Raw genomic sequence first — 25,941 nt, forward strand, 5'->3', positions numbered from 1 at the left:
GGTCCTTGGGCAAGTGGGTGAACCTCCGTGAGCTCGGCTTTGCGGTCTGTTAAATGGTACTTACGGCACAGCATCAAATGAGAGAACCGTGTAAAGGGGCTGGCGTCTGGCCGGCCCCCGAGATCTGGCCGTGCGTGGGAACAGTCTTCGTGTGGCGGGCCCACAGGGTGTGAGAGAACGCTTCCAGACGTCTATTAAGGCGTTTACTTTCTGCAGATAAATGTGTTTATTTAGCAAGGAACTATTTATTTAGTTCAAACGAATAGGTATGGAGAGGGGAGGGACGAAGGTGCCTTGATATAGAGTGAAAAGGGTGGGTCTGCATGAGAGAGCCCAGACAGATGCATTTTACAGATGACGGAAACTCACCCTTTAAGTGTCAGTATGTTTAGTATTTAAACGGTGTGGTTATTAAATAGTCAACAAGAAACAGTCTGCCTGTGACAGGGTATCACGGTCTAGCATTACAGTTCTAACACTCTCAGATGATACTACCATGCTGTTTCAACAGGTTTTCTGTCTGTCTTTTGTCCATTTATTCTAAATCTAAAAAATTCAGGAGTTTGCTTCATGGCTCAGCAGCTGTTAAGTGTCTGGAGATCCTTGGCTGTCCATTCATATGTAAGAGCGAGGCATCGGAAAACTAACTAAAAGCTCTATGTACACAGAGACATCTTGCAATTAGTAGAACACAGGAGGGTATTTTTCAAACTTCTGGTTGCAAATGCATTAGTGGTTTGTGAAATCTATTTAATCGCTCACAACCAACTTTTCTCCCAAAATGACAGAATGGGAAATACTGTGGCTCAGGGTTAACAAACCTCACCCGGATCCATGAGGATGCGGGTTCGATCCCTGGCCTCGCTCAGCGGGTTAAGCATCCAGCATTGCCCTGAGCTGTGGTGTAGGTCACAGACGCAGCTCGGATCCCACATTGCTGTGGCTGTGGTGTGGGCCAGTCTCTACAGCTCTGATTAGACCCCTAGCCTGGAAACCTCCATACGTCTTGGGTTCACCCTTGACCCTCCAAAAAAAAGCAAAGCAAAAAAAAAAAAAGCGAAACGTCTTAACCAATCTGGTTCTTAAATAATAAGCAACAGAATCAAGATTTGTAATCGTCTTAGAATGAAACCAACAAAATTAAGTTCTAACAAAGTTTTAAAAATACATCCCAGAGTTCCCATCATGGCTCAGTGGTTAATGAACCCAACTAGTAACCATGAGGTTTTGGGTTCGATCCCTGGCCTCGCTCAGTGGGTTAAGGATCTGGTGTTGCTGTGAGCTGTCGTGTAGGTCGCAGATGTGGCTTGGATCCCGCGTTGCTATGGCTCTGGTGTAGGCCGGCGGCTACAGCTCTGATTGGACCCCTAGCCTGGGAACCTCCGTATGCCGCGGGTGCGGCCCTAAAAAAGCCAAAAAAAAAAAAAAAATACATCCCAACTTTCAGTTTTAAAGAGTCTGTTGCATTTGCACGGTGGGGGAGAACTTGAATTGACGGAAGTTCATGTGAAGTTGGTGTTGGTGTTGAGTCGGTTGCGGAGTCTGTGTGTGTGTAGAGGTTTCAAGGGCTCAGTGTGCAGATGTCATCTGTAGGACAGGGGTGTGCGAACGGCTTGTGACGCATCCAGAACGATGGCGGTGTAACCTGGTCATTGTCCTCTGAGGGCCATGGGAAAGCGTTCCTTCCGGCAGCAGAAGGCAGGCGTTTGCAATAGGCAGAGTGTGCCGAGAGGCGTATCCTGACGCAGTTGGAGAGAAGGCTCTGCTTTAAACCAGGGGCTCTACTGACTCCTGCAAAGAAGGTGGTACTGCTCACGATGTCGCAGAGAGAAAAGCTAAGCCTCCGAGTGGCGTCTGGATACAGCTCTTCAGTGCAATTAAGTGGACTGTCTCCATCTCTGAAGCCTCGTTCCCGGGAGGTGAAAGGTGGCGTGCTCGTCCCTGGCAGTGTCGCAGCCACATTTCTGCGTTGGGGGGGAGGTTGGCTAAGGCTTCCAAAGTCGTTTCTGACGCCAAAGTTTTCGATTCCAGGGCGTCGTTATGAAATGGCATCATGAATCAAATGCGGTTTCCTTTTGACGCATTGATTTAGGCTGAAGTTATGAGCGTTTTATCCAGCTTTGGAGAATTGCCGAGAAGTCAAAAGCAGAGAAAGACTATCGTGTGTGTTGTAGTTGGGACGCCTCCGTCCGCTGCTGCTGCTTCCTTCCATTGTGGCGCATCCTGAGCTGTGCAGCTCTCTTATTTTATGCTCACTTGTCTTGGCCAGTGGCCTACTGGCTGTTTTTCACATGGTGTCAAGCAGGTAAGCGTTGTGGTAGCTGCTTTCTTTGCATTCAAGGATTGGGGTATATCCCAGAAGACGGGGGTGCCACACGCCTGACCATAGTGGGGGAGTCTGGTGCAGGGTCTTTACCTGCTTTTAGGAAGTGACGTGTCTCAGGAATTCTTGCAGCCTGATGACCCCAAGCCCTGTCTCTCCGCGGCACCTTTATCACTGCTCTTTCCTGGACCTGTGCCCCTAACAACAAATCCTAGCCACCAAAATCAGAGGAGAATTCAGCCCTGGCATTGTTTTTACTGGAGCCAGAGTAGCCTCCCCAGGCGTAATGAGTTAGGAAACCGAAGGCCTCCGCGAGCCCGCACGTTGTGGGGTTGACACAGCAAACCCACAGCTGCCTTGACAGGAGAGACAGGTCAGGAGGAGGGACTGGGCTGATCCAGAAGGGACAGCTTGTGTTTGTCAGAAGAGGCTTTGGGATTGAAGGGCGTGGAAACCGAGGGTCTTCTCTGCTGTCAGCCTGGACAGTGGGACGGTGGCTCTGCTTTCATCCTGCGGAGAACCAGCAAGGGATGTCTGGGGAGCCCATCCTGAAATGCCGGATGACCTCGTGCTTGGGGGGCTCTCTTCTTACTTATCTTGACAGTGAGTAAGGACATGAGAATTTGATTGTTTCTGGGGCTGACCGTATGAGAAATCAGTGTGAAAAGTTCTGCAGAAACTGTCTCCTGTGTCCAAGTTCACACGGTTTCTCTGAGCATGTTGGAGCCAGTCGAGGAATAGCAAGGCCATTAAGTGACCAGGTCTCCGAAAGACCAGGGCAGTCACAGGCGTAAGTGGCGGGGGGGGCAGCCAGAGAGGAGGGCCCGGCTGGGTGCACCCTGTCGGGGGCGGGGGGAGCGTCCTATAGAAAGGCTCAGCTTTGGCAGGTCAGGGGTGGGCTAGGAATTTAAAAGAGTGACGATTAAAGGGAAGGGAAAATGCGTGGGAATCCCAGCATTAGCCTAAGTCGACCCCACCCCTGGGATTCAGATCTCTCAGGTACCAGGAGCCAGGAGAGTGGCCGGTGGGAGCCTTTGTGTTTGAGAGACTGAAAAGCATCCTGGGACGAGCAGGCCAGTCAGATGCCTCTGAGCCGCGACAAAACTCTAGTTGTCAACATCTTGTTGAAAACAGGGGACCGGAAACGCTGCTCCTTTTACTGCACCCCCACGAAAATGACAGCCAAGTGATGTTGAATGACACAGACCAATGCGCACAAAGAAAATGGGAAAAAACACAGCAGCACCCGCACAATGCAACAGAATCTTTCAATCTAGGAAGTGAAAGAAGTAACAACTGATGGAGCAGACCAGGAAAAGCAGAAGCCCAAGCCAGGCGGCGGGGGTTGGGGAGGCAGTAGGAGTGACCAGCAAATGGGTGACACGTGACCCCGGGAAGGATGGAGGAGCTGGGGACAGCAGTTCCCTGAAAAGCTGGCTGATGGGGCAGAGGCCGAGCACACGGCGATTACTTGAACGTGAGTCAGACCTGGGATCCTCACCCTTGCTCGTCCATTTGTCCATTTGTTTCTCCCTGGAGAAGCTGGATTAGCTGGAGCCACCAAGAACAGCTGGCAGCTGCGAGCAGGCGCCCGTCCCACTGCCACGAGGCTTTCCGGTTTGGCGCGCCGCGCCTCCGTAGCGCGTGCCCTGGCTTGGATCCCGGAACCCGGGGCTGTGGCCGGGCTCTTGGGACAGGGGTCTCACGGCGGCCCCGTCGAGGTGGCGCTCTCCCCCCAGTTCTCTTACGTCCTAGGGGCGGGCAGGTGGTCTCCTTGTTCCTGATGGCTGCTTGCAGACACCCTCCTCTGCCTCCTTAACCCGGCCCCGGCCCCCAGCTTGAGTCTCGTGCCATCGAATGACATGGGTTACGTCCCTGCGTTGTTGCTGTCATCTGCGAAATCTACAAGCCATTGCCCCTCATTTCTCAGTAACGTTGGCTCTTGGCTCATTTCAGCGCCCCCCCCCCCCGCCCCAGCACTACTCCAGATTCAGTCTTGTGATCCAGTTACACACGGGGGCGGGGGCGGGGGGACCCTTGACCCTTTTACCACCTGGCGTGTTGGTTGCGCCACGAAGCAGTCTTCCGCTGATTCTGTCTCCTGCCCTCCCTCCTGCGCTTGTGCCCTCCGTCTCGGAGTTCACGACCCCAAGCTGGGGCTCCTCCGTGATCCCAGGCTCTGGCACCTGCCTGACCACCAGCTCCATCGTCCGGGCGTCCCCGAGAGCCGTGACTGCCGCACGCCCTGGTTATCGCTGTTCACGGCCCTGACCTTCCTGAGTGTCTCCTCCCTGCGTGACCACCCCAGTCCCCGGGCGGTGGGTGTAGTGAACGTGTGCTTTGACGCACGTTCCCCCTTTTTGCCACATTCGCTTTGCAGAATCACAGCGCTGGCCTGCGCCCGCTCTCTGCCCTCTGCCTGTGCAGCCACCGGGCTGACCGGTCTCGCTTCGAGGTCACGTCCATGACCTCAGGCCCTCACACCGCCCGGCAGCCATAGAGCCCTAGTCACTCGCCTTCTTGCTTCAGGTCAGCGGACGGCAAACTCTGTCTTACAAAGGGCCAGATAGGAAGTCTGTAGGCCTTTCCGGTCACACAGCCTCTTTCACAGCTACTCCAGCCTGCGCTGTAACAGGAAGGTAGCCAAGAGCAAGTGAGTGAAATGTGAATTGTGTAGTTGCTCCATGCCACAATTGAGTATTTATCTTCAGGGGTTCTCCCCAACCACGTGAACGTATAAAACATGTCCTGAGCTCACAGACTGTACCAAACAGGATCGGGCCGTGGGCGGCCGTTGGCCGGACTCCACCCTCAAGTCCCTGCACAGCCTTGTCTTGGCTTCTCAAGTGTCTCACGCAGCCCTCCTCAGCCTCACCTTCAGACCACGGCCTTGCTTCCGCTCCGTTCGTGAAACAGCTGGACATTCACCGCTCCTACCGCACCTGCCGTCTCGCCGGCGTCTCTGCACAGTCGGCTCTCTGTGCTGTTCCTGTGTTGCGCAGCAGCACCACGTGCCGTGTCAGGCATGGGGTTCGTGCTTCGTCCCCCAGACGAGAACGCTCGTTTCCAGGAGGGCGGAGGTTTCCGTCTGTTCTTCTCGTCGACAGGCACCAAGTGCTGGAAGAGTGCTTAGTGCACAGTGAGCGTCTCACACACAGTAAGTGCTCGGCTGGCTGAACACTGGCTACCAGATTCCAGCAGGCAGGAGTTGAAAGAATTTTCTCTGGAGAAACTAACCACTCCTTCCGAGAGAAAGAAACTCCGTGCCTTGGTGGTTGGAGACCTCCTTGAGCACTCTAAGTGGTGTTTTATTCAAACTTCGTAGAGGAAACCCCTCCAGTAAAAATCCCACGTTATGGAATTGACGCAGCCCGTGACATGTGTATGTGATGCACATGCGTGTGTGTGTTTGAGAGACACCAAAGTTTGACACAACCATTTCCTTTTTATGTGTGACGTATTCTGACATAGTATTATTTCTTTTTTTTGCCTTTTTTTTTTTTTTTTTTTTTTTAGGGCCACACTCACAGCGTGTGGAAGTTCCCAGGCTAGGGCTGGAATCGGAGCTGCAGCTGCCAGTCTACACCACAACCACAGCAACACAGGATCTGAGCCTTGTCTGCGACCTACACCACAGTTCAGGGCAATGCTGGATGCTTAACCCGCTGAGCAAGGCCAGGGATCGAACCCGCATCCTCATGGATCCGGGTGAGGTTTGTTAACCCTGAGCCACGACGGGAGCTCCATGACACAGTATTTCCCATTCTGTCATTTTGGGAGAAAAGTTGGTTGCGAGCGATTAAATAGATTTCACAAACCACTAATGGCTTTGCAACCAGAAGTTTGAAAAATACTTATTACAAGCCGTCTCTGTGTTCACTGAGCTTTTAATTATTTTCCAGTGCCTCACTCTTACATATGAATGGACAGCCAAGGATCTCCAGACACTTAAGAGCTGCTGACACAAAAAAGTGGGAACAAAGACTGAAAAACTCAATGTAGACAATTCAAGACACAAAACATTAGAAATATCCTCAGAGAAATAAGATATTGTATTTCCAGAAGGAGCAGATTGCTATTTAAAGGTGTCGGGGGGAGTTCCTGTCGTGGCTCAGCGGGAGTGAATCTGACTAGTATCCATGAGGTTGCAGATTCGATCCCTGGCCTCGCTCAGTGGGTTAAGGATCAACCGTTGCCATGAGCTGTGGTGTAGGTTGCAGACGCAGCTCAGATGTGGCCCTAAAAAAATAAAGAGTTGAAAGACAGAACACTTTCCAAAAAACAAAAAAGGTGGAAGTGGGGAGGAAATGATGAAATTCTAGGTTAAAACCTGTGTGGTGGGCTTAAAGAATAACCAGGGCCCAGTGAAGGAGGGTGGTGGCCCCTGGAGGGTTGCATTTAGTTAGAGAAACGGATAGGCTACCTGATGTATGTGAATGTACTAAGAGGACAGTTTCAGATAAATTAATTATAGATACTTGAATGCTAAATAGTTAAAAAAAAAACATGGGAAAAGAGGCAATGGCTAAGTTCAATCAAAAGAAATGAAATCATATTATGCTAATTGGATCAACTGTGAATAATATGTACACAGTCATAATAATATAAGGAATAGTGATTTATGCAAGATGATATAGCTAGATTGAGGGATAGAGAATGGAGAAGAAGTACATTTGTTTAGGAGAGGCCATTGGAGTATAGATGCATAGTTTATTTACCGTAGCAAGAAGTAAAATAACAGCCCAAATTGAAATTCAAAAACTAATAATAGAAGCATGCTATTTGGAAATATAGAGATAAATCCCTGAAAAGATATAGCTACAAGATAAGAAAAAAGTCATTTCTGGGGAGTAGAAATCCACAGAGGATAGGGGGCTGGGCTAGGGTCTGCTGGGAAATACCATTTGACTCTAAAATGTACTGTATTGGCAAAAATAAAAATACAAGTAATATGTTTATTTGAAAACCTTAGCAACCAGAGAGGAAGAACTTGGGTATTGCAAGATATCAGACACTGGGAAATCAAGAATACTGATTTTGCACCCCTCTGAAGAAAACTTTTAAAATTCTCGCTGCTTTGGCACTAACCCTTGTGCTGCTTTGTTTTTTTCCTGGACTCTGGTAGCTTGTCAGCTGTTGCTGACAACCAGAATCTCTAGGAACAGAAAGATCGTGTTCCGGCCTCAAACACTGTTCTTACCACGGCGGGAGCCAGTGCACGACGGCCTGTCCTGCGTGGCTTTCCAGATGGTGGGGGCGGAAAGGCTCACTGACAGGGCTGAGTAGGAGGGAGCCCCTTGGTGATGCCCACGGGAAAGGAGAAGGCTTGTAGGAGACATTTCCAGGGTGTGCTCAGAAAGAACTGGAGGAACATCTGGGGACACAGTCCAAGGAGACCGTCCCCGAGGCGTCCCCGAGTCCATGTGCTCTCCGGGACCGTGCGGCCTGGGAACGTGCTGAGCAGATCAGAAAGGAGGACGTGGCGAACCACGGTAGGAGCATCCAGGGGACTGTTTGATGTCTGGGCCCTGGAGCGGCACGGGGGTGAGGGGACTGCAGACGGAGCTGGCAGAACCCCTCCCTGGACACATTTGTCCCAGATGCATAAATTGTCACTTCTGTTTCCTAATCTTCTGACTTCCACACACACTTAAATTTAGAGAAGACGCTTCTTATTCTCCGGACCATCCCCCACCAGGGAGCTTTTCAGGCCTTACAGAAAAGTGAGAGGTGGGCAGGTGTACCTGGACCTGTCACTCCGTGAGTGGAATGGAGGAGGGACGCTCAGTCACAAGGAAGCGGGGAAAGAGGAGGTCACTCTGTGGCCATTCTCGCCTGTACACAGAACGCTGGTGTGACCTGAAAGTCTAGGAAGACTCAGGTCAGAGATCTCTCCTCTCTTGCCTTCTACGGTGCTCAAATCCCATCTACACCTTTTTTTCTTTTTATAGCTTCACCTGAGGCACATGGACGTTCGCAGGCTAGCGGCTGAACTGGAGCTCCAGCTGCCAGCCTACCCCATAGCCACAGAAACACTGGATCCTTAATCACTCAGTGAGGCCCGGGATTGAACCTGAAGCCTCACGGAGACTATGGCAGGTCCTTAACCCACTAAGCCACAATAGGAACTTCCTATTTGCGTTTCTTTGGGCATCTCAGCATCGCCCTCTGATGGTCAAAAAGAAATGAAGTGGGCATCCAAGTAGGTACCTGATTCTTGGGGACTGACCAGAGGAGCCTCTCCCGTTCCTTTTCTCTTTTCTGGGTCCTCGCCAACATTAATTAGTTTTTACTCTATCGCAGTCTCCAGGTAAGGAGCTAATAACACCCTGCCCTCAAAGAGTTGCCACAATTTTGGTAGAGGTTAGGAATCTAGAGGCATAATTTTATCACACTGGGTTACGTTAGGAAAGAAATATGCCCAGACACAGGAAGGCTGCTGGTTTAGGGTCCCCTGACCTAAGAGGAGGAGGAGGAATTACCAGGGCACGGGCAGGCAGAACAAGAACTGGCCCCTCCAGTCCCACGTGTCACCTGGAATTACATGCATTGTTTGGTGCCCTATCCCCCCACGCTCCAAACCCTTGGCTCTAGTTCTGCCAGTTCATCCCTGCCACCCTTCTCCTCACCCAGGCCCGGCTGCCAGCCATCTCACAGTCACATTCACTCGTGGCAGCCATACCCTGTATTCCAGAATATCTGTGCCTAATACAGATACATTTTCTAGTAGGTACATTTCAGAAGTAAAAAGAAACAAGTGAAATTATTTTAATAACATTTTAACCCAAAGTATCCAAAATATTTCAACCTTAATATAAAAATATTGAGATATTTTGTTTTTCATAGTAAATCTTGAAATCCAATGTATATTTTATTCTTACAGCTTCTCTCCATTTAGACCAGTCACACTTCAAGTGCTCAGTTGCCACATGTGCATAGTGGCTCCAGTGTCAGAGAGCGTACCCCTAAAACTCTGCCCGGACTGAGTGCACTTGGGGAGGCATTGCTGTCCCTCTGCTCCAGGTCGCTGAACCCCAGCCAAGGCCCTGAGAACAATGTTGAAAAGGAAGGGATGGCTGAGGAGATTTCTGCCCAAGAGGCAGTGCTCTCTTCAGAGGCCAGACCTGGACAGCTCTCCCACAATCCCCCCAGACTTGCTGATGAGACAGCTTCTAGCAACCACAGAGGCACAAGGCCATCCTGGTCAGGCACATGGGACCCCGGTGTCTCCAGATTGTCCTCCGGCCAGCAGGACACCCCCTAAGAAAGCTTGGTAATTCCTGTGCAGCATCTTCCAGGGCCGCCTGGAGGGGCCTTGGTGAGAGGTCATCTAGCCCTGCCACTTCGTTCTGCTTGAGCTGGGGGCCCCTGCCATTTGGGGACACAAGGGGCTCAATGTGTGTGGCGTCACATCAGGTGTCTTCTTGTGTTGGAGTCTGGCGTCAGCAGGAATCCCGTAGGAGAAAAGTACTGAGAAAATTCTGTTAATTAAAACACTTCCACAAATTAAGACCACTTGTAAGTTCTGTTTAGAGAAAGAAAGACGGGTATTTCATGAAAGCAGAATTTGAAATCCATAGACAAGTGTCCAATCCTCTCATGTTAAGTCAAGAATCAGGAACCCAGAAATGAAAAGAGCTGGGACCAAGGTCACTCGCCGAATCCTCACGGGTTGTGATAAGCCCCTGCGTCCTGTCGCCACCCACTGTCTCTACTAACGGAAACTGTTTTAATTGGAGCCGCGGTGCCATCCCCAGGGTTCTCCTAAGTCACCTGCTCTGGGAAAGGCCAGGTCAGCGAGCCCTCGCTTCGGACTTAGGGGCCAGCCGCCCTGAACAGGCGTGGAGGGCAGCGACCCCACCTTCTGGAGCCCCGGGCGGAGGCGGCTACTGGGGGTTCTCTGGCCGGCTCCACACCTTCCGCATCCCGGCCTGGCTCGGCCCAGCCTCTCCGCCGTCACCCACATCTTGGCGGCCGGCTCGGCCTAGACGGTCAGCCCCAGCGGCAGGCGAGCGGGGAGCCCCAGCCGAGGCCGCAGCCGCCAAGGCAGCGCCCAAATTGTTAGACGCCGGGGGAGCCGTGTCCGAGGGGCGGGCCGGCGGCAGGTCGGTACCCAAAGCGCCACAGCGGCCGCCCCACCGTCAGGGCGGGGGCGCGCGTGCGGGGAGGGGCGGCTCGGCCAGTCCCGCGCCCGCCCGCCCCGCGGGCCGGACGAGCGGCCTCTCGGCGGTTCCTGCCTCGGCTCCCGCCGGCCTCCGGGGCGGAAGCCCAGCGCTCGGGCCTCCCGGGGCGTATCTGGCGGCGCGCGTTTGCTGGGGGCCGGTGGCTCCCCGGCGCCGGCGCCTCGCGGGGCGCTGGGGCCCTTGTCTGGCACCCCGGGCTTGCTGGGGGGTCTCCCCGGCGCCGGGGGCCGCGGCCGCGCTGTTCTGCGCCGGCAAAGACCCCGAGGGCCTCAGAGCGCCGCGGGGCCCGGCCGCGCGCAGAGACGCCGCCTCGGCTCCCGGGCCGAGCGCAGGCCCGGCCGGCGCCGCCACCGCGCAGCCGCCCGGCCTCCGCCCCGGGACCGCTTCCGGGGTGAAGGCTCCTTGCGGCTGACCCGGCGCGGCCCGTGACGCCAGGGCCCCGGCGGAAGTGCGGGCGGAGGAGCCCGAGCCGGAGCCCGACCGGGAGCAGGGCTCGGGGCTCCGGGCTGCGGGACGGCCGGGCCCGGCCGCGATGGCGCCCCTGCGGGCCGGCCTGCTCCGTCTCGGCTCCACGCTCGGCCTGTCCTGCCTGGCGCTCTCCGTGCTGCTGCCCCTGCAGCTGTCAGACGCCGCCAAGGTGAGTCCCGCGCGGGCGCCGCCCCGACCCAGCGCCTCCTGCCTGCGGCCTCGTCCGCCTGCGCCCCGGGCCTGAGCGCCCCCCCAGCCTCGCCGCCGCGACCGCGGCCCCTCCCCCGGCCTCCCGGCCTGGCAGCCCGGCCCCCATCGGCCTGACAGCCTTGCCCCCCCACTCCCGCCCTGACAGCCCCCCCTTCGCCACCCTGACAGCCCCCCACCTCCCGCCCTGACAGCCCCCCATCTCCCGCCCTGACAGCCCCCCCTTCGCCGCCCTGACAGCCCCCCACCTCCCGCCCTGACAGCCCCCCATCTCCCGCCCTGACAGCCCCCCCTTCGCCGCCCTGACAGCCCCCCCACCTCCTGCCCTGACAGCCCCCCCACCTCCCGCCCCGACAGCCCCCCCACTCCCGCCCCGACAGCCCCCCCCGCCGCCCTGACAGCTTTGCCGCCCCTTCGCGGCCCTGACAGCCCCCCCATAACCCCCGCGGTCCCACCCCCTGTCTGACACCGCCCCCGCTCCGCCCGCACCCCTTAGGCGGCCGCGCCCTGCCCGGCCGCCAGCAGCACTGCGAAGCCTCCAGCCTCCCAGTCCGAGAGCCTTTCACCGGCCCCGGCCAGCTCCCGCAGGCTGCCAGGCGGCCGCGGCCCCCCTGCTGCCCCCTCTGCCCCTTCCCCGACTCAGAATGACAGGACCCCCCCCCCCACACACACACACACACAGGTGCCTCCCCGCTTAGGAGCCACCGCCTCTCAAGTCAGCTCTGAGCAGGTGCCCTTCCCGCTGCAGCCGGCTTTCTCAGCAGGACCTGTGGCGTCTCTCACCCGCCGCCGCCGGGGAGCCTGGCCCCTTTCTTGCCGTCTCTCTAATAATTTAGTGGGGAAAGGAGGAGCCACAATCAGGAGGGAAGCGGTTCGTGGCTCCCCCCCCTGCTCCATTTCCAGGCCCACCCCACCCCACCCCCACCCGAGCCCTGCCCGCCCCCTCGAAGAGCTGGCTCCTTGCTGGGGAAAACAGAAGGTGCGCACAGTAAAGTGATGGGCAAACAATGACATCTGCGTTTTTAAAACGTCAGCGCTTGTTAAATGGGTGACATCCTTCTGTGTCGGGGCTGGGAGAGATGGCGGCGGCTTGGGGAAGGGTGGTTAGGGTTCTTTTTCACTGACGTGTAGTTGAAGTGTCGGGTCAGTGTCAAGGGTACGGCAGAGTGACTCAGTTAGATATGTGTGTTCTTTTTCAGATTATTTTCTTTTACGGATTATTACAAGATACGGAGTGTAGTTAGTTGCCCTGCTGTTTAGTTCAGCGCTTTTCGAAATCTTCCCTACCTCCCACCAGAAGCAAAGGCAGCAGCAAGTCTCCTGACTTGCAAACCATTGCTGGCCCCCTCTGCAGAGATCCCCGTCCCTTTAAGCGGTGTGTTGTAACCAGGTGTTGGTCAGTCTCCTTTCCCGGGCGTGTCCTAATGACCCGCAGGAACCACATCTTGGGCGTATCAGAATCCAGCTCACTGAGCGCCCTCTGGCACAGGACAGATGCTCACTGCTAGTGGCTGAATGAGTGAATGAGCTATCAACACCTCTGCCAGACTAGGGCCGTATGGGGCGCTTGGGCCTGGTCCTCTGGAGACTCAGGAGCCACCGCCGTCTCAGACGGATGCCCCTTTGCTGAGGAGGCAGCTCCGCCTCCCGCTACGCATGGGTTTAGTGACCGCTTCCTCCCCCTCTGGAAACGGCTGTCTCGGACGTTGTCCTCCCTGACCCCAGGGCTGGAAGCCAGGTTCCAGCTGCTCTTCCACAAATACTTCCTTTCCGACGGTAGCAGAGAGAGCCCTCGAAAACCTCCTCCCTCTGGAGGCCCCGGGCTCACCCCGTCTTAGCCACATCAGTGCCTCTCTACCAAAGGGTGGAAGGGCGGGAGCGGAAGAACTGTGACTTTGTCTCGTGAGTAGTTTTTGGTTTGCCGTTTCCCCATCCTTCTGTGGTCAGCATTCCTAGCGGAAGGCACAGCTGTCAGGGTACAGCGTCCTTCTCTGGCCGGTACCTGGTGATAGCGTTGGCACAATTTGATAGTCTTGGACAAAAGGTGTGGTTAATAAGTCACAGATCATCTACTATGTATTTCAAATTTAATTTTACGTAATATATAATGATCATTATTAGCATTATTGATGGTTTTTAAAAACTTGTATCTCTCAAAGTTATTTAAAATTTTAAGCGAATGGTTTTAGAACACATGGCAGGGGATGCTTAGCAAAACGTTTATGTTGCAGTTTTTAAAAATACTGATGATATACTGTCAACAAGCTATATTAAGTTTCCATTTTGGTTACAGAACTCCGAAGATGTCCGATGCAAATGTATCTGTCCTCCCTATAAAGAGAATTCTGGTTATATTTATAATAAGAACATATCCCAGAAGGACTGGTAAGTATTCTGGATTACGGAATCACCGGTCACATTTCCTTAACAGTGGTCGTCACTGTTAGTGCTGGCTGTGCACCCACTGTATTGTCTTCTTTTTGAAGTATTTCTTTTTAAGCAAATGTGTTGAATTCCATTTCTTTCTTCCTCCCTCCCTTTCTTTTCTTTCTTTCTCTGCACCCGGGCATATGGAAGTTTCCAGGCTAGGGGTTGAAGCTGAGCTGCAGCTGCCAACCTACACCACAGCCACATCCATGCCAGATCCCAGCTGCATCTGCTACCTACACCACAGCCCAGGGCAACGCCAGATCAGCAAGGCCAGGGATTGAACCCACGTCCTCATGGATACTAGGCAGGTTCGTAACCCTCTGAGCCACAACAGGAACTCCATGAATTATGTTCCTGTTTGACAAAGTGGGAGTGAGGCCCCGAGTGCAGAACGTAAGCCTAAACAAATGTAGCCAAAAGTCCAAGCCCCAGGCAGGCAGGCTTTCTACCTTAGGATGGGGCTGAGTTTGTGGCACCTGAACTACCAAGAGCTACCCTTCTGTGTCCCCTTAAATGGCGGTCCTCCCTCCTGCTTCTCCGTGGTAGGTAAGCAAGCCTCATTTATCTGGGTTATAATTTTCACAGCTTGTAGGCCTCGATGATGTGTTGTCAACATAGGAGACTATCTTTAAAACTGTTAAAAGACTCAGGAAGGAGCGGGAATGTGCCATGTGTATCGGAGTTTACCACTTGGTGTGCCAAGAATAGGTTCTAGGTGTGCCAAGTCACTGTTCCCTTGAGGCCTTGGCGCATAATCAGGGAGGCAACGGGCTCCCGACTGGCTGTACAACCACTGGCAGCCTTCTCCGTTGATCCCAGTGGGCTTTACAAATGAGGCCTTTTTCTACACGTGCCATGAAACAGTCGAGAAGCCGTTCTGTAGCAGGACAGATGGGTTCCTTCCCCTGGACCGGGACGCTTTATGGTTTGTAACGGAAGGTCGCTGGGATTGGCATGGACGAAAAAGAGCTCCAAACGTGCCATCGCGATACACCCGATTTCACAGCCGAGTGGCCCTGGATGTTTGAAAGCAGAATTAAATTCATTCAGTTACAATATCCCAAGCTGACGGAAAAAGAAGAGGCAGCCTTTGAGCGTGTGTAGCTTGTCCGATGCTGCTGCTGCCCTCCCCCTGATAGGCATCCGGGTTCAATCCGATATTTGATAAGCGGGCGCTTCAGACCCTCTTCTGAGCATCTGTGTTGCCCTTTAAATTGTCTCTTATTACAAAGTGATTTAGCTATTCTTAGAGGTTTTGTATCAGCAAGTTACTTTATGTGAAAAGAAAGCTCAAATAAGGTATTCCTGTAAATTTCTCAAGTGTCTTGAGCACTTACGATCCGTTTCTTCACCTGAACGGCAAGCGACCTCTGTGTTCCAGCTCTCAGCACCCGTCTTTCCACTGAGTTTTTGTTGTTCCGGAGCACAGATACCCACGTGTCATTTGTTCCTGGTTCCTGGTGAGAACAGGGAGCTTGGGGGGTCAGCAGCTGAAACAAGGCTTGCTCTGGGGGGCTTCCTCGCGCTCTCCGCGCCTCCCTCCTGCAGATGCGCCTTTTAGGTTTGGGAGAGTTTCCCAGACGCAGCCGAGGGTTCCTCACCGACTTTAGGAGGCAGGGCAAGTTGCGACTCTGAGCCGCTGGGGTGCTTTCCCCTTCTCCATTCTGTTCGGTGATGAGCTTTCCTTCCTCACTGACTCGCTGAGTAACCAGAGAAAACTTGGGCTTCTCTGGCTGCGGGTGGGTGGGATTGAGAGCGGCTCACGTCCTCCCTCGGCGCTAGGGGGCGGTGTTGCCCGGTTCCTGGAGGTTCTGTGTTTACCGTGACCCGCAGCGGAGCCACCCTTCCTGCCTCTCCTCTACCTGACGGCTCGCAGGGTCGCCTGGCTGGGACGCGATGTTTGCGCCTCAGGGGAACCCTCGATGCTAACACACTCGCACGTAGAGTCCCAAGTCACTGCTACGTATTGTCACTAGGGCTTCTGATGCTGAAGTAGGAGTTACATAGGCGATGAGCCTCGTTTTTCTGAGGTTCCAGAGAGAAAGAGGGGGGCCATCCTCGGCAGCAGGAGCCCTGGCTTCCGGTCCTTCTGGCTGTTGTGTGCTCTGTGGCCTCGCGCAGGAGACGGCAGGGCTGGGTGCCCCTGTGACTCTGAGCGAGATGCCCCTGCAATGCCCGCGTTACGCCTGCATCCGGCTGGATGTGCTCCTGATCTTCTCTGTGTTTGGAACAAATGTCACACACTTGGATTGTGTGAGTTGTGGGAACGTCCTCTTGTTTGAAATTCTGCCAGACTTGTTTTTTCGTTACTACCTTTGTTAAAATTAAGTCACCCATGAAGGAAAACCGAACTTCTATCATTCATGCCGTGTTGGGTGTTCTTTCCTCTGCCACAGCTCAGAGGGAACAGAGCAAGAACAGAGCAAAGGGAGAGGGTCAGCTGGAGTGCTGGGCGCCCCAGGAGGCGGGTGGCGTGAGGCGGGATTGGCTCTAGCAGAGCTCCTCAGGCAGCCAGAAATGCCCAAGGAGGCCGGGCAGAAGGGAAGGAAATTGCCCAGCAGCTGCGGGAGGACAGGAAAGCTTTGCCTGCTTTGCCGAAGGTGGTCAGAGTAGTGGGCTCTTAACAGCTGGGAGAGTAAGAGTTTATTTATTTTAAATTTTTTATTATAGTTGATTTACAGTGTTGTGCCAGCGCCTGCTGTACAGCATAGTAACCCAGTTACACATACACGATACACATGTTTTCTCACATTATTCCTCCATCCTGTTCCATCACAAGTGATCAGACTCAGTTTCTTGGGCTCTACAGCAGAATCTCGTTGCTTATCCACTCCAAATGCAATAGAATTTAATGTCCTCGAATTGACAGATCTGGGGGAAAAGACTTTTTTGGATAGAATTGCTTTTTCATAAATCACAAATACATGGCCTGAAAAGTGGGGGGGAAATAAACATCCAACGACAAGAACTTTCAGCCTTTTATTATTTTTTATGTACTGTTTGCAGTTAATCAGTCTTCATTTTAAAATAGTTTTGTTGTCTGAACCCTACTTCTCCATGTTTTTTAAATAGACTCTTGCTCATTAAAAAGTGATTGTTTCTTACTCTGGTGTTCGGTTTTCAGAGTTGCATGATCTCCCGGCCGGGAGGTGTGATTAGCCATCCGCATACCACGCCGTGGCGGGGGCAGTGTCAGTCAGTCGACAAGTGTTTGAACAATGCCCCAGGTCCGTCATTTGAAGCAGTGTTACTGCCAAATGAACAGGTCTGAGTATGACTGATCTGCTGCTAAGTAGTTTTCAATCCCATCTGGGATCTTTCAGGTACATTTTTAACTATAAATGTAGCACTTTTTTTTTTTTTTTTGGCTGCCTACCCCCAGCACATGGCTGTTCCCAGGCCAGGGACTGAACCTCTATCACAGGAGCAACCCGGATCAGCGCAGTGACAACACTGGATACTTAATCCATGGTACCACAAGGGAACTCCTAAATATAGCACTTTTGTGAACAGTTTGCTGGATGCGGGTCTTTATGGTTTCTTAGACTGTTAAATCTCACCCAATTGCTAATGACTGATAGAGGAAACGACTTCAGTCCCCTCCTCATTATGTGTTCTTTGTATTCTTTCTCTGGGTGATTTCAGGCGTGTTCTGGATTTCAGGACAGGCTTTGTCAGTGTAGGTAGAAAGTCCACCTGGGTTTAGGCGGAATATTCTGTCTCGTTTCAGTGACTGCCTTCATGTTGTGGATCCCATGCCTGTGCGGGGGCCAGACGTGGAAGCATACTGTCTACGCTGCGAGTGCAAGTACGAGGAAAGAAGCTCCGTTACCATCAAGGTAAAAAAAAAAATTCCATCTGCTTCTGGAACGGATCTTGGTGGTGTCTAGACAGGAAGAAAATTTGGGGCTCTTCCACCTTCTTCCCCACCACCGTCCCCCGTCTCCTCCCTCGTCCCCAGAGCCCCCCAAAAGGATCACGGCCCGCTCTCGGTCGGCCTCCCCGAGATGCTCTGCGGGTTCGTGAGGCTGCCTCGCACAGGCGTGACAAGTGACGCGGCCTGAGAACGCGCTGCGTGTGCCGAGCGTTTCCCAGAGAGTTAGTCCGGCTTCTCTGAGGGCCACGCGGGCCGGAGCTGAGTGCCCGGACCTCTCTTCCAGCCCCTCCACCGCCACACAAAGTGCTCCCTGCTGTGGCAGATGGAGGGGCGACCACTGTCACGGCACCTGGGCCGTCTGATGAGTCCGCTTACTTTTAGGTGGGGCGGACAGTTCTTCTCCTTCATTTGTTTTGGCTGCGCCAGCGGCACGAGGAAGTTCCCAGCCAGGGATCAGACCCATATGCCGCAGCAGCGACCTGAGCTGCTGCAGTGACGACGCCAGATCCCAACCACTGCACCACAAGGGAACTCCCTCTCCCCAGTTTTTTTCACATGGAGCCTCCCATTCCTGGCCCCCCAAAGGCCTCAGGGGGCTCTGGGGTGGGGAGCCGCCCCGGTTACCAAGGTTGCTGTTGTGACAGAGCCTGCAGGGGCGCCTGCTCCAGCACGGTGTTCTCCTGGGAGAAAGCATCACTCCACCGTTGAATTTTTTAAGCACACTTTATGTATAATGTTCACACCCCAGACGTGACTCATTGTAAGTGTACAACTCTATAAAAATTAGCAGATTTTAAACCTTGTAAAAGTGCTTTTTAGCACATCCCTGTTATCCCCCAGAGCCCTTAAGCCTGTTTGCAATGCACCCTCTTCTGCCCCAGCTCTTGACTGTCCCTCCTGCTGCGTGTGTCTCAGACCTGGACGTCTCGTGGAGGCAGGCTCACGCGGCGTGTGGTCTCCCGTGGCCGGTTTCTGTCACGGAGCCTCACGGTTTCGAGGCCTCCTCCTGCTGGAGCAGGTCCCGCGCCCCGTGTCCCCTTCTTCCCGAGCAGCTTTTGTTTGTCCTCCGTCGGTGGATGGGTGTTTGGATGGTTTCCAGGTTTTCGCTCTTAGGAGCCACGCTGTCACGAGTATCTGCGTACATGTCTTTGTGTGGATATGTTTTCCCTTCTCTGGGGCAGATTCCTCAGAGAGCTGAGTGTGTTTACTTGTTAAGAGGCTGTTTTCTACAGTAGCTGCGCCTTTTACATTCTCGCCAGCAGCAGACGGGGCTCCGTCCGCCACACCCTCGCCAACGTGCGGTGCCGCCTGTCTTTACTGCGGGCGTTGCAGTGGGTGTCGCGCTGCCCTGCCTGACACCACGTGAATTCAGAGCTCAAGAAAAGCATTTGCCTAAAATGTACTTTTATGTGTAAATTGATCGGAAACAGACCTCTCTTGAAATTCCCCTGAACTGCATTGTCTGTTTGGGTTCGTCACGAAAGTGGGCTTGACATCAGCATTGCTGACCCCGGGATGCTGTATCTGGTGGAAAAGGAAACTGCTCTACGAGCAGTGGTGGCAAATGACGAGCAGTAGGTGAAGCTGGAACTCTGAAGCCTCGTGAAAAGATCCCGAAGACAAAATGCCTTCTTTCCTCCTTTTCTGTACATAATGCTTGGGGGGAGGGTTGCGTTGGTTGCTTACGTTGGAATCGGGTTGTACTGAAATCCTGCCTGCTTAACACACAGGTCAGCCTTCGCTGCGGCTCCAGCGTCCTCACACAAACCTCCGAGTTCTTGGCTTGAAAGAGACGTAACTTGTTCGCAATTTCCTCCAGGTCACCATTATAATTTACCTCTCCATTCTGGGCCTTCTGCTCCTGTACATGGTGTATCTTACTCTGGTGGAGCCCATACTGAAGAGGCGTCTGTTTGGCCACTCTCAGCTGATGCAGAGCGACGACGACGTTGGGGTGAGTTCCCAGCACACCCTAGCCGCTCAGGGCCGGGCTTTCGATCACATGAGGTACAGGGCAGGCGAAGCATCCTCAGCGAGAGGAGCTAAAGGCAGTTCCAGTATCAGCGTGTGTCTCTCTATGAGGAAACTGCTGCGTAACGCTGTACACACGGTGGTTGAAACGGGTCCTTGGGGAGCCAGCTGCACACGGCTTAGCCTTCCAGGACCAAGGGCGCAGTTTTCATGGCCTTTTCTGTTTACGCTGAAAAGCATCACCCAGTATGTTCAAAGGCAGAGGCTTTAGTGAAGGGAAGCATGAAAACCATGATGGTTTTACTTAACGAAATGCAGCTTGATAACCTGCTGAAATTTTATATTTCCTTGTTTCCCCTTCTTTAAAAAAAAAAAAAGCCTGTGATCTTTAACGCTAGAGAAAAACGAAAGCAGCACTCCTGCTTCTCTTCTTTAAAGCACATTCCTATTTGTACATATAGTTGGGATAATCAGTGTATAAACTGATTCGGGGCCTCCATTTTTGTGTGAATATTACTTCATTCAAAAACGTCTAGAAATCAACAGAGTCCTCAAATTTATGATTCCATGTGGCTTAGCGATTATACTGTTTTATCCTGTTTGGCTTTGTTTCCAGATTTTCCACTATTTCATTATTGTATACATACTCTTTTTAGAAATTAGTTTTTATTTTGGATTCATTTGTTGGACTGTGTTCTTTAAAAGAGATAAAATTCAGTAGCTTTTCAAGAATCAATTCCAAAAGCCAAGGCCAGGGTGAACCCTTGCCAACGCAGTCCGAAGTCGTTTCACTCTGGGATGGCAGGGGACCTGCTGGTAAAGGATGAGAAAGGGCCCGTGCCTGGGTAGCTAAGTCTTAGCCACCAACAGAGTCCGCCTGTCTCCGTGAATACTCACTCGAGCAAGATTTCATTTGTTTGGTCGAGAACTTTCACAGAAGCACCTGTCTGCTCTTTTCCCCTTGCGTCCTTTGCCACGTCAGCCAGCACCTGAGCAGTGGCTTTGCCGCGTCAGGCCCTGTGCTGAGTGTGAGCGGTGGCTTTGCCACGTCAGGCCCTGTGCTGAGTGTGAGCGGTGGCTTTGCCCCGTCAGGCCCTGTGCTGAGTGTGAGCGGTAGCTTTGCCACGTCAGGCCCTGTGCTGAGTGTGAGCGGTGGCTTTTCCGTGTCAGGCCCCGTGCTGAGTGTGAGCAGTGGCTTTGCCGCGTCAGGCCCCGTGCTGAGTCCGGGGGAAAGAGACGTGTGAAGGAGGTACCTGATAGTGTTTCCACCTTTTATGTTTAATCATATGAGAAGTGCTGATTTGATTGTGAAGATGCCAGGAGAGAAGGGGTAGGCTGGGAGAGAAGGGTCAAGACTGGAGCTCGGATGAGACCCAGACCAGGCCCAGTGGGGCTGATGGGGCGGGAGAACCGGAAGCCTGTGCACTGGAAGCAGTAGCGTCTCGAGTGCTGTCCCATCTGGGTTTTCATTCCCATGTGACATTTTCTGTTGCCATTTGGGTCAGATGCTTCTCTGAGAGGGTGTCCTGGTCACCTATGGTATGCAGTAGCACCCCTGCCCTCTCCCTCCCGGATGCCAGGATCACACTGCACTGCCGTCACGACGGTCAGAGGTGTCCACACACACTGCCAAACGCACCTGGGGGCCAGAGTCCCCCTCGGCTAGGAGTTCCCACTGAGGCTCAGCAGGTTAAGAATGTGATGTTGTCTCTGTGAGGATGCGGGTTTGATCCCTGGCCCCACTCAGTGCGTTAAGGATCTGGCGTGGCCACAGCTGCAGCTCAGCGTCAACCCCTGACGCGGGAACGTCCTTCTGCTGCAGGTGTGGGCCATAAAAAAGAAGAAAAACCTAGTTGAGAACTACTAACATATGAAAATGCCAAGTATCAAAAGCCACGTAAACCATTTCATTATGGGCACATAGGTAGACAGTCTCACTTAACCTGCCTCCCTTATAGCCTTAAATATCTGGTTCCCGATTTTTGGAATAGACAATATTAACGTAGTACCCTGAGCATGAAAGAAAAGGAGGCACACATGCGTCGATGAAGACGTGTAGGAAGGCGTCTGATGGTAGGGTCACCGCTCAGTCACCACTTCGTTCCCCGGGACGGAGGCCATGTGTACACGGACCGCGGGAGGGCATCCTCTCCGAAAGGCCGGGCTGGCTCTGGGCTGTCCGTTCAATTGATTCTGAGCAAAGAGGGCTGTTCTGACCAGGCAGCGAATTTATGGTAACAGCTCTGTACAAAAAGAAGTTAAATTTAAATTCCTACAATTGTTCTCATCCGAGATGAGAGTGCTTTACTCTTTAAGCGCTGTGAAACATGGGCTTTTGTTAAACTCTCAGTTGAATTCTGTTTTGATGTCTTTCCACTTTTGTTTGATGAAAAGCATTTTCCCAGTGAGCTTTTTCCTGTTTCTTTTCAGCCTAAAGAAATTCCTTTAGTGTTTTTTGTAAAGCTGGTCTGGTAGTGCTGACTTTTTAGCTTTTGCTTGTCTGTAAAGCTTTTGATTTCTCCTTCAAATCTGAACGAGAGCCTGGCTGGGAGAAGATTCTTGGTTGTAGGTCCTTCCCTCTCATCGCTTTAAATATGCGGTGCCTCGCGTCTGGCCTGCACAGTTTCTCCTCAGAGAGCAGCTGATAACGTTATGAGAGCCCCTTGTGTGTCTCTTGCTGCTTCTACAATTTCCATCTTTAATTGTTGTCGTTTTGACTGCAGTGCGTCTGAGTGTGCTCCTCTGTGGAGTCATCCTCATGGAACTTTCTGCTCTTCCTGCACTTGTCTGTGCTTCCTTTTCCCAGGATAGGGAAGTCCTCAGCTGTTACCTCTTCAGATACTTTCTCTCTCTCTCCTCCTTCTGGGGCCCCTAGAATGTTAGTTAGTGTGCTTGGTGGGGAGCATTTTAAACTAAATGATAGGTTAGCAGCACAAATAGTTAAGGAGCTTATTACCGCAACTAGTCACAATGTTTACTCTCTCATGTATCCATGACACGTCATTGCTATTACCAAAGCATTACATTAAAACATGTGTATTTATTGTAGTTTTATCAGGTATAAAAAGAACAAACCCCTTAGACAAAGACAAGAGTCAGGTTTTATATAAAGGGTAAATCTCGACTTGCATCTCAGCATCCAGGACCATGAGCAGCTAGTTCAGTCTTGTTCTGACAGATGGAGATGAGACCAAAAGGATTGGCTGGCTTGTTTGGCCTTTAAATCTGCTCCCTAAGAAGAGGTTTCTCCCCCCCCCCCCCCGCCCCCGAAGAGTAGCTGACAGGACCATGCGTTGAGCCGCACTCTGCTGATGCAGCGCTCATTCTTCCCAGTCTTGTTTATGTCAAAACAAGCCAATGGTAATAATGTTTTATATACAAGTTCACTGAAGCACTGTGCTCGTGTAGTGTCACTGTAATCCACCCGAACGAAATCGGTGTGTTGAGAAGATATGACACCAGGTCAAGGTGAGGGGAGCAGAGACTTGTGTTCGTCCTCATTCGTCGGCTGACCTTGGATGAGTTTCTTTCCTCATGGGGAACTCAGCCATCCAGCGACAGCAGCCGCCTTCCTCTTTTCTTATCTCTCACATCTTTGAAACTCTGTGAACTTCATGGAATAGTTTGTTGTTATTTCATTTGTAGTTTAAAAAATGAATGAGGTTTGAGTGAGATGTTACCTAAATTAAGTGAAAAGATGAAGCAATTCTGGCAAAGAAGGCAGGGACAGAGTCCTTGCGGAGAACTCCTTGATGTCGTTGACACGGTGACACCGCATGAAGACGCTGCTGTGAAAAGACCAGGTGTCCTCACGCTGCTTATGGTTCCACGTGTAGCTTTCTGCGGACACGCCGCCTCCCGCCCTGGGTGCGTCGCAGCTGCAGACATGCCCAGCAAGGCCGTGTTGTTCTTTCCAAGAGGCGAAGTTTGGTACGAGGTCCAACTGGTGACTTGTATCCCATGTTGGAACATTCAGAAGCTTTGCGGATACGAGGTTCAGGAAAAAGAGGGCAAGGAAGAGGCCAACACGAGCAGCAAATCGGTATTGAGCTGCCTTTTGTCCTTCAGGCAGCTGTGTTTCTCTCGCCCTCACAGAGAGGTCAGCACAGTCGTGTCCTCTGTGTTGACTACAAACAGCGGGGCATCGGTTTACTCTGACCAGGAGAGGCTGGCTTTCTACACAGACGCCCCGGAGGCCCTTCAGCTGCCTCTTGGCTGAGGCGGCAGCTCACACGGAAGCCGCCGTGTGCTCGGCCCAGGGGTGCCAGGTTCCACCAAGTGGAAACACGGAAGCAGTGACTCCTGACCCCCCTTGGTCGTGGGGGCTGAAGCACCTGCGCCTTCTCTTTTCAGTACAGACCAGGGAAGCAAGACAGGTTTGGTTTAAGTGTGGGAGGCACAGGAAGAGGTTAAAACCAACCAGGGCAGGATCCAGTCAACGTCTCTCCCGAGATGAATGGGGCCCCAAGCTGGCAAAGAACAGTTCTAGCATAATGGGAGTCAGACAATCAAAAGACAGGTCTTGCCTCAGCCACGGGTTAGCTGCGTGGGCTGAATAAAGCAAGGAGAAGCCTCCTCTCTGTGTCTCTAACATGGAGATATGACCAGATGCACGTGGATTTTCTTACCTGACGCATCAAGAAGGGCTTCTGTTTAACGTAACTGACCACGGGCTCTGTCTGGGGCCCTGCTCCTTGAGGGACATGTCTTGGGAGATGGCACTTAGTTCCCCTGAACCACCTGTTTCAATAGTTGCGTCCCCCTGCTTTTGGCAGTTGAGTGCCTGCGAGTGTTTGGGCCAATGAGACGGTCTGTTGTTTGGCAAGTCCAGCTGCTCCCCCTCCACGCTGGATCCTCGTGTCTGTCTGTCTGTCTGTCTGTCTGTCTGTGTTTTACATGGACCATACCATCTGATGTTCTCCCCTGCTGGACTTTCAGGATCACCAGCCTTTTGCAAATGCCCACGACGTGCTGGCCCGCTCCCGCAGCCGAGCCAACGTGCTGAACAAGGTGGAGTACGCCCAGCAGCGCTGGAAGCTTCAGGTTCAAGAGCAGCGAAAATCCGTCTTTGACCGTCACGTTGTCCTCAGCTAAGTGGGAACCGCGTTCAAGGCGACTGGAAGAAATGAGGCAGACGGTGGGGAAAGCTGACTGTTTCCCGGGCTTTGGTTTTCATACCCTGTTGATTTCACCAGCTCTTGCTGGAAAATTCAAAACTGGAAACAAAACCGTGCGTGGTCGTTTCTTTTCTCGTTCATGTATCACTGGAGACATCTGAAAAGCACACACCTCAGACAGAGTCGGCCACCAGGCCTTTCCCATCCGCGACTCTTTCTGATAAGTCTGCCTGCAGATCATCTTGACGTCCTTCACCTGGAGAAAGCACCCTCTTTGACCACAAAGTTTTAACTTGGTTTTCAAGATAATTTTCAGGCGGAGTTTCTGCGCGGTGTCTTTTGGTTTGGTTTTTGGCAGGGGAGGGAGGGGTGCGTGGGACATGCTGACCGTAACTTTTCTCAAGTCGCTTTACTGAACAAACTTTTGTACGTAGACGTTGCCTTTGTTTCCAAGTTTCGCCTGCATCTCGCGGCGGAGCGAGCCTGCTCCGAGCCCCGACTCACCCGTCGGAGTTGTGCGCTGTGTTAGCTGGACATCTGGTTGGCTGGGGCTGCACCTCATGCTGAACTGGATCTGAAATGCCTGGTGGCTTTTCGCAAGATGCAGATTTTCTTTATACTGCGGTGTCTGATGCAATGCATCCTGGAACAAACTGGCCATCTGCTTTACTTTAATGACCAGTCTCGGTTGTGAGCAGTCTCGTCTTCCTCTGGTATCTTTAAGGATGAATCCTAAGGACGTGGACGCTTGCAATAAAGACACGTTCCTTTAAGCCCGAGCCTCTCCGAATTGAAGACACACGCCTACTTGTCAGCATCCCAGTCAGGCTGGGAGGCCGCTCCTTGAGCTCCAGTGTGTGCAGCTCTGATGGACGACTGGAGTCCTGGCTGCCTCCCTTGGGGAAAAAAAGGTGTAACAGTTAGTGAATAACTGGCTTTTTCCTCCTATGTCCTCTTTGAAATGTAACAATAAAAATGATTTTTGAAACGCCTATCAATGTATCTGTGTCCTCTGGCTTTTCTCTTCTCCCTCTCTGGCTGTATGATGAACTTGAAGATGCAAAGACAATTAGTACCCTATTGTAAGACTTTTTTTTTTTTTTTTTTGTCTTTTTGCCTTTTCTTGGGCCGCTCCCGCGGCATATGGAGGTTCCCAGGCCAGGGGTCCAATCAGAGCTGCAGCCGCCGGCCACAGCCACAGCCACAGCAACGCGGGATCTGAGCGGCGTCTGCGACCTACACCACAGCCGTGGCAACGCCGGGTCCTTAACCCACTGAGCAAGGGCAGGGATCGAACCCGCAACCTCATGGTTCCTAGTCGGATTCGTTAACCACTGAGCCACGATGGGAAGTCCAAGACTACCA

General features: G+C 52.7%; 2 protein-coding genes across 18 annotated transcripts in view; one reads left to right on the plus strand and one right to left on the minus strand.

The window, feature by feature from the left end:
* Nucleotides 1-10,934: 10,934 nt before the first annotated feature.
* TMEM9B (TMEM9 domain family member B) lies at nucleotides 10,935-25,570 on the plus strand. Of its 5 annotated transcripts, none has more exon segments than NM_001444862.1 (5): nucleotides 10,935-11,143; nucleotides 13,475-13,566; nucleotides 17,342-17,450; nucleotides 19,308-19,442; nucleotides 24,398-25,570. In NM_001444862.1, coding segments are annotated over 5 exon segments (597 nt in total). In that variant the 5' UTR covers nucleotides 10,935-11,038; the 3' UTR covers nucleotides 24,554-25,570.
* The window catches only part of AKIP1 (A-kinase interacting protein 1), a 30,515-nt gene continuing 27,053 nt past the window's right edge, over nucleotides 22,480-25,941 (minus strand). For all 13 annotated transcript variants that reach the window (XR_014814303.1, XR_014814302.1, XR_014814310.1 and 10 more), the window contains one exon: nucleotides 22,480-25,472. Coding sequence is in view for 2 of the 13 variants with exons in the window: in XM_084974264.1 (XP_084830390.1) it covers nucleotides 25,296-25,472 (177 nt within the window). In the remaining 11 variants the exon portion in view is untranslated. The remainder of the gene's footprint in view (nucleotides 25,473-25,941) is intronic.

The sequence above is a fragment of the Sus scrofa genome, chromosome 9, assembly GCF_054392235.1.
Source record: "Sus scrofa isolate SSC_HxYL_T2T_F1_AM1 chromosome 9, Sscrofa_HxYL_maternal_Yorkshire_Landrace_v2.0, whole genome shotgun sequence".
NCBI lineage: Eukaryota > Metazoa > Chordata > Mammalia > Artiodactyla > Suidae > Sus > Sus scrofa.

Coding starts and splice junctions, on each gene's coding strand:
- TMEM9B (XM_084974278.1), top strand. CDS start 16,885: ATGACTGATCTGCTGCTAAGTAGTTTTCAATCCCATCTGGGATCTTTC. Junction 17,451..19,307: donor GAAGCTCCGTTACCATCAAG/GTAAAAAAAAAA, acceptor AATTTCCTCCAG/GTCACCATTATAATTTACCT. Junction 19,443..24,397: donor AGAGCGACGACGACGTTGGG/GTGAGTTCCCAG, acceptor CTGGACTTTCAG/GATCACCAGCCTTTTGCAAA.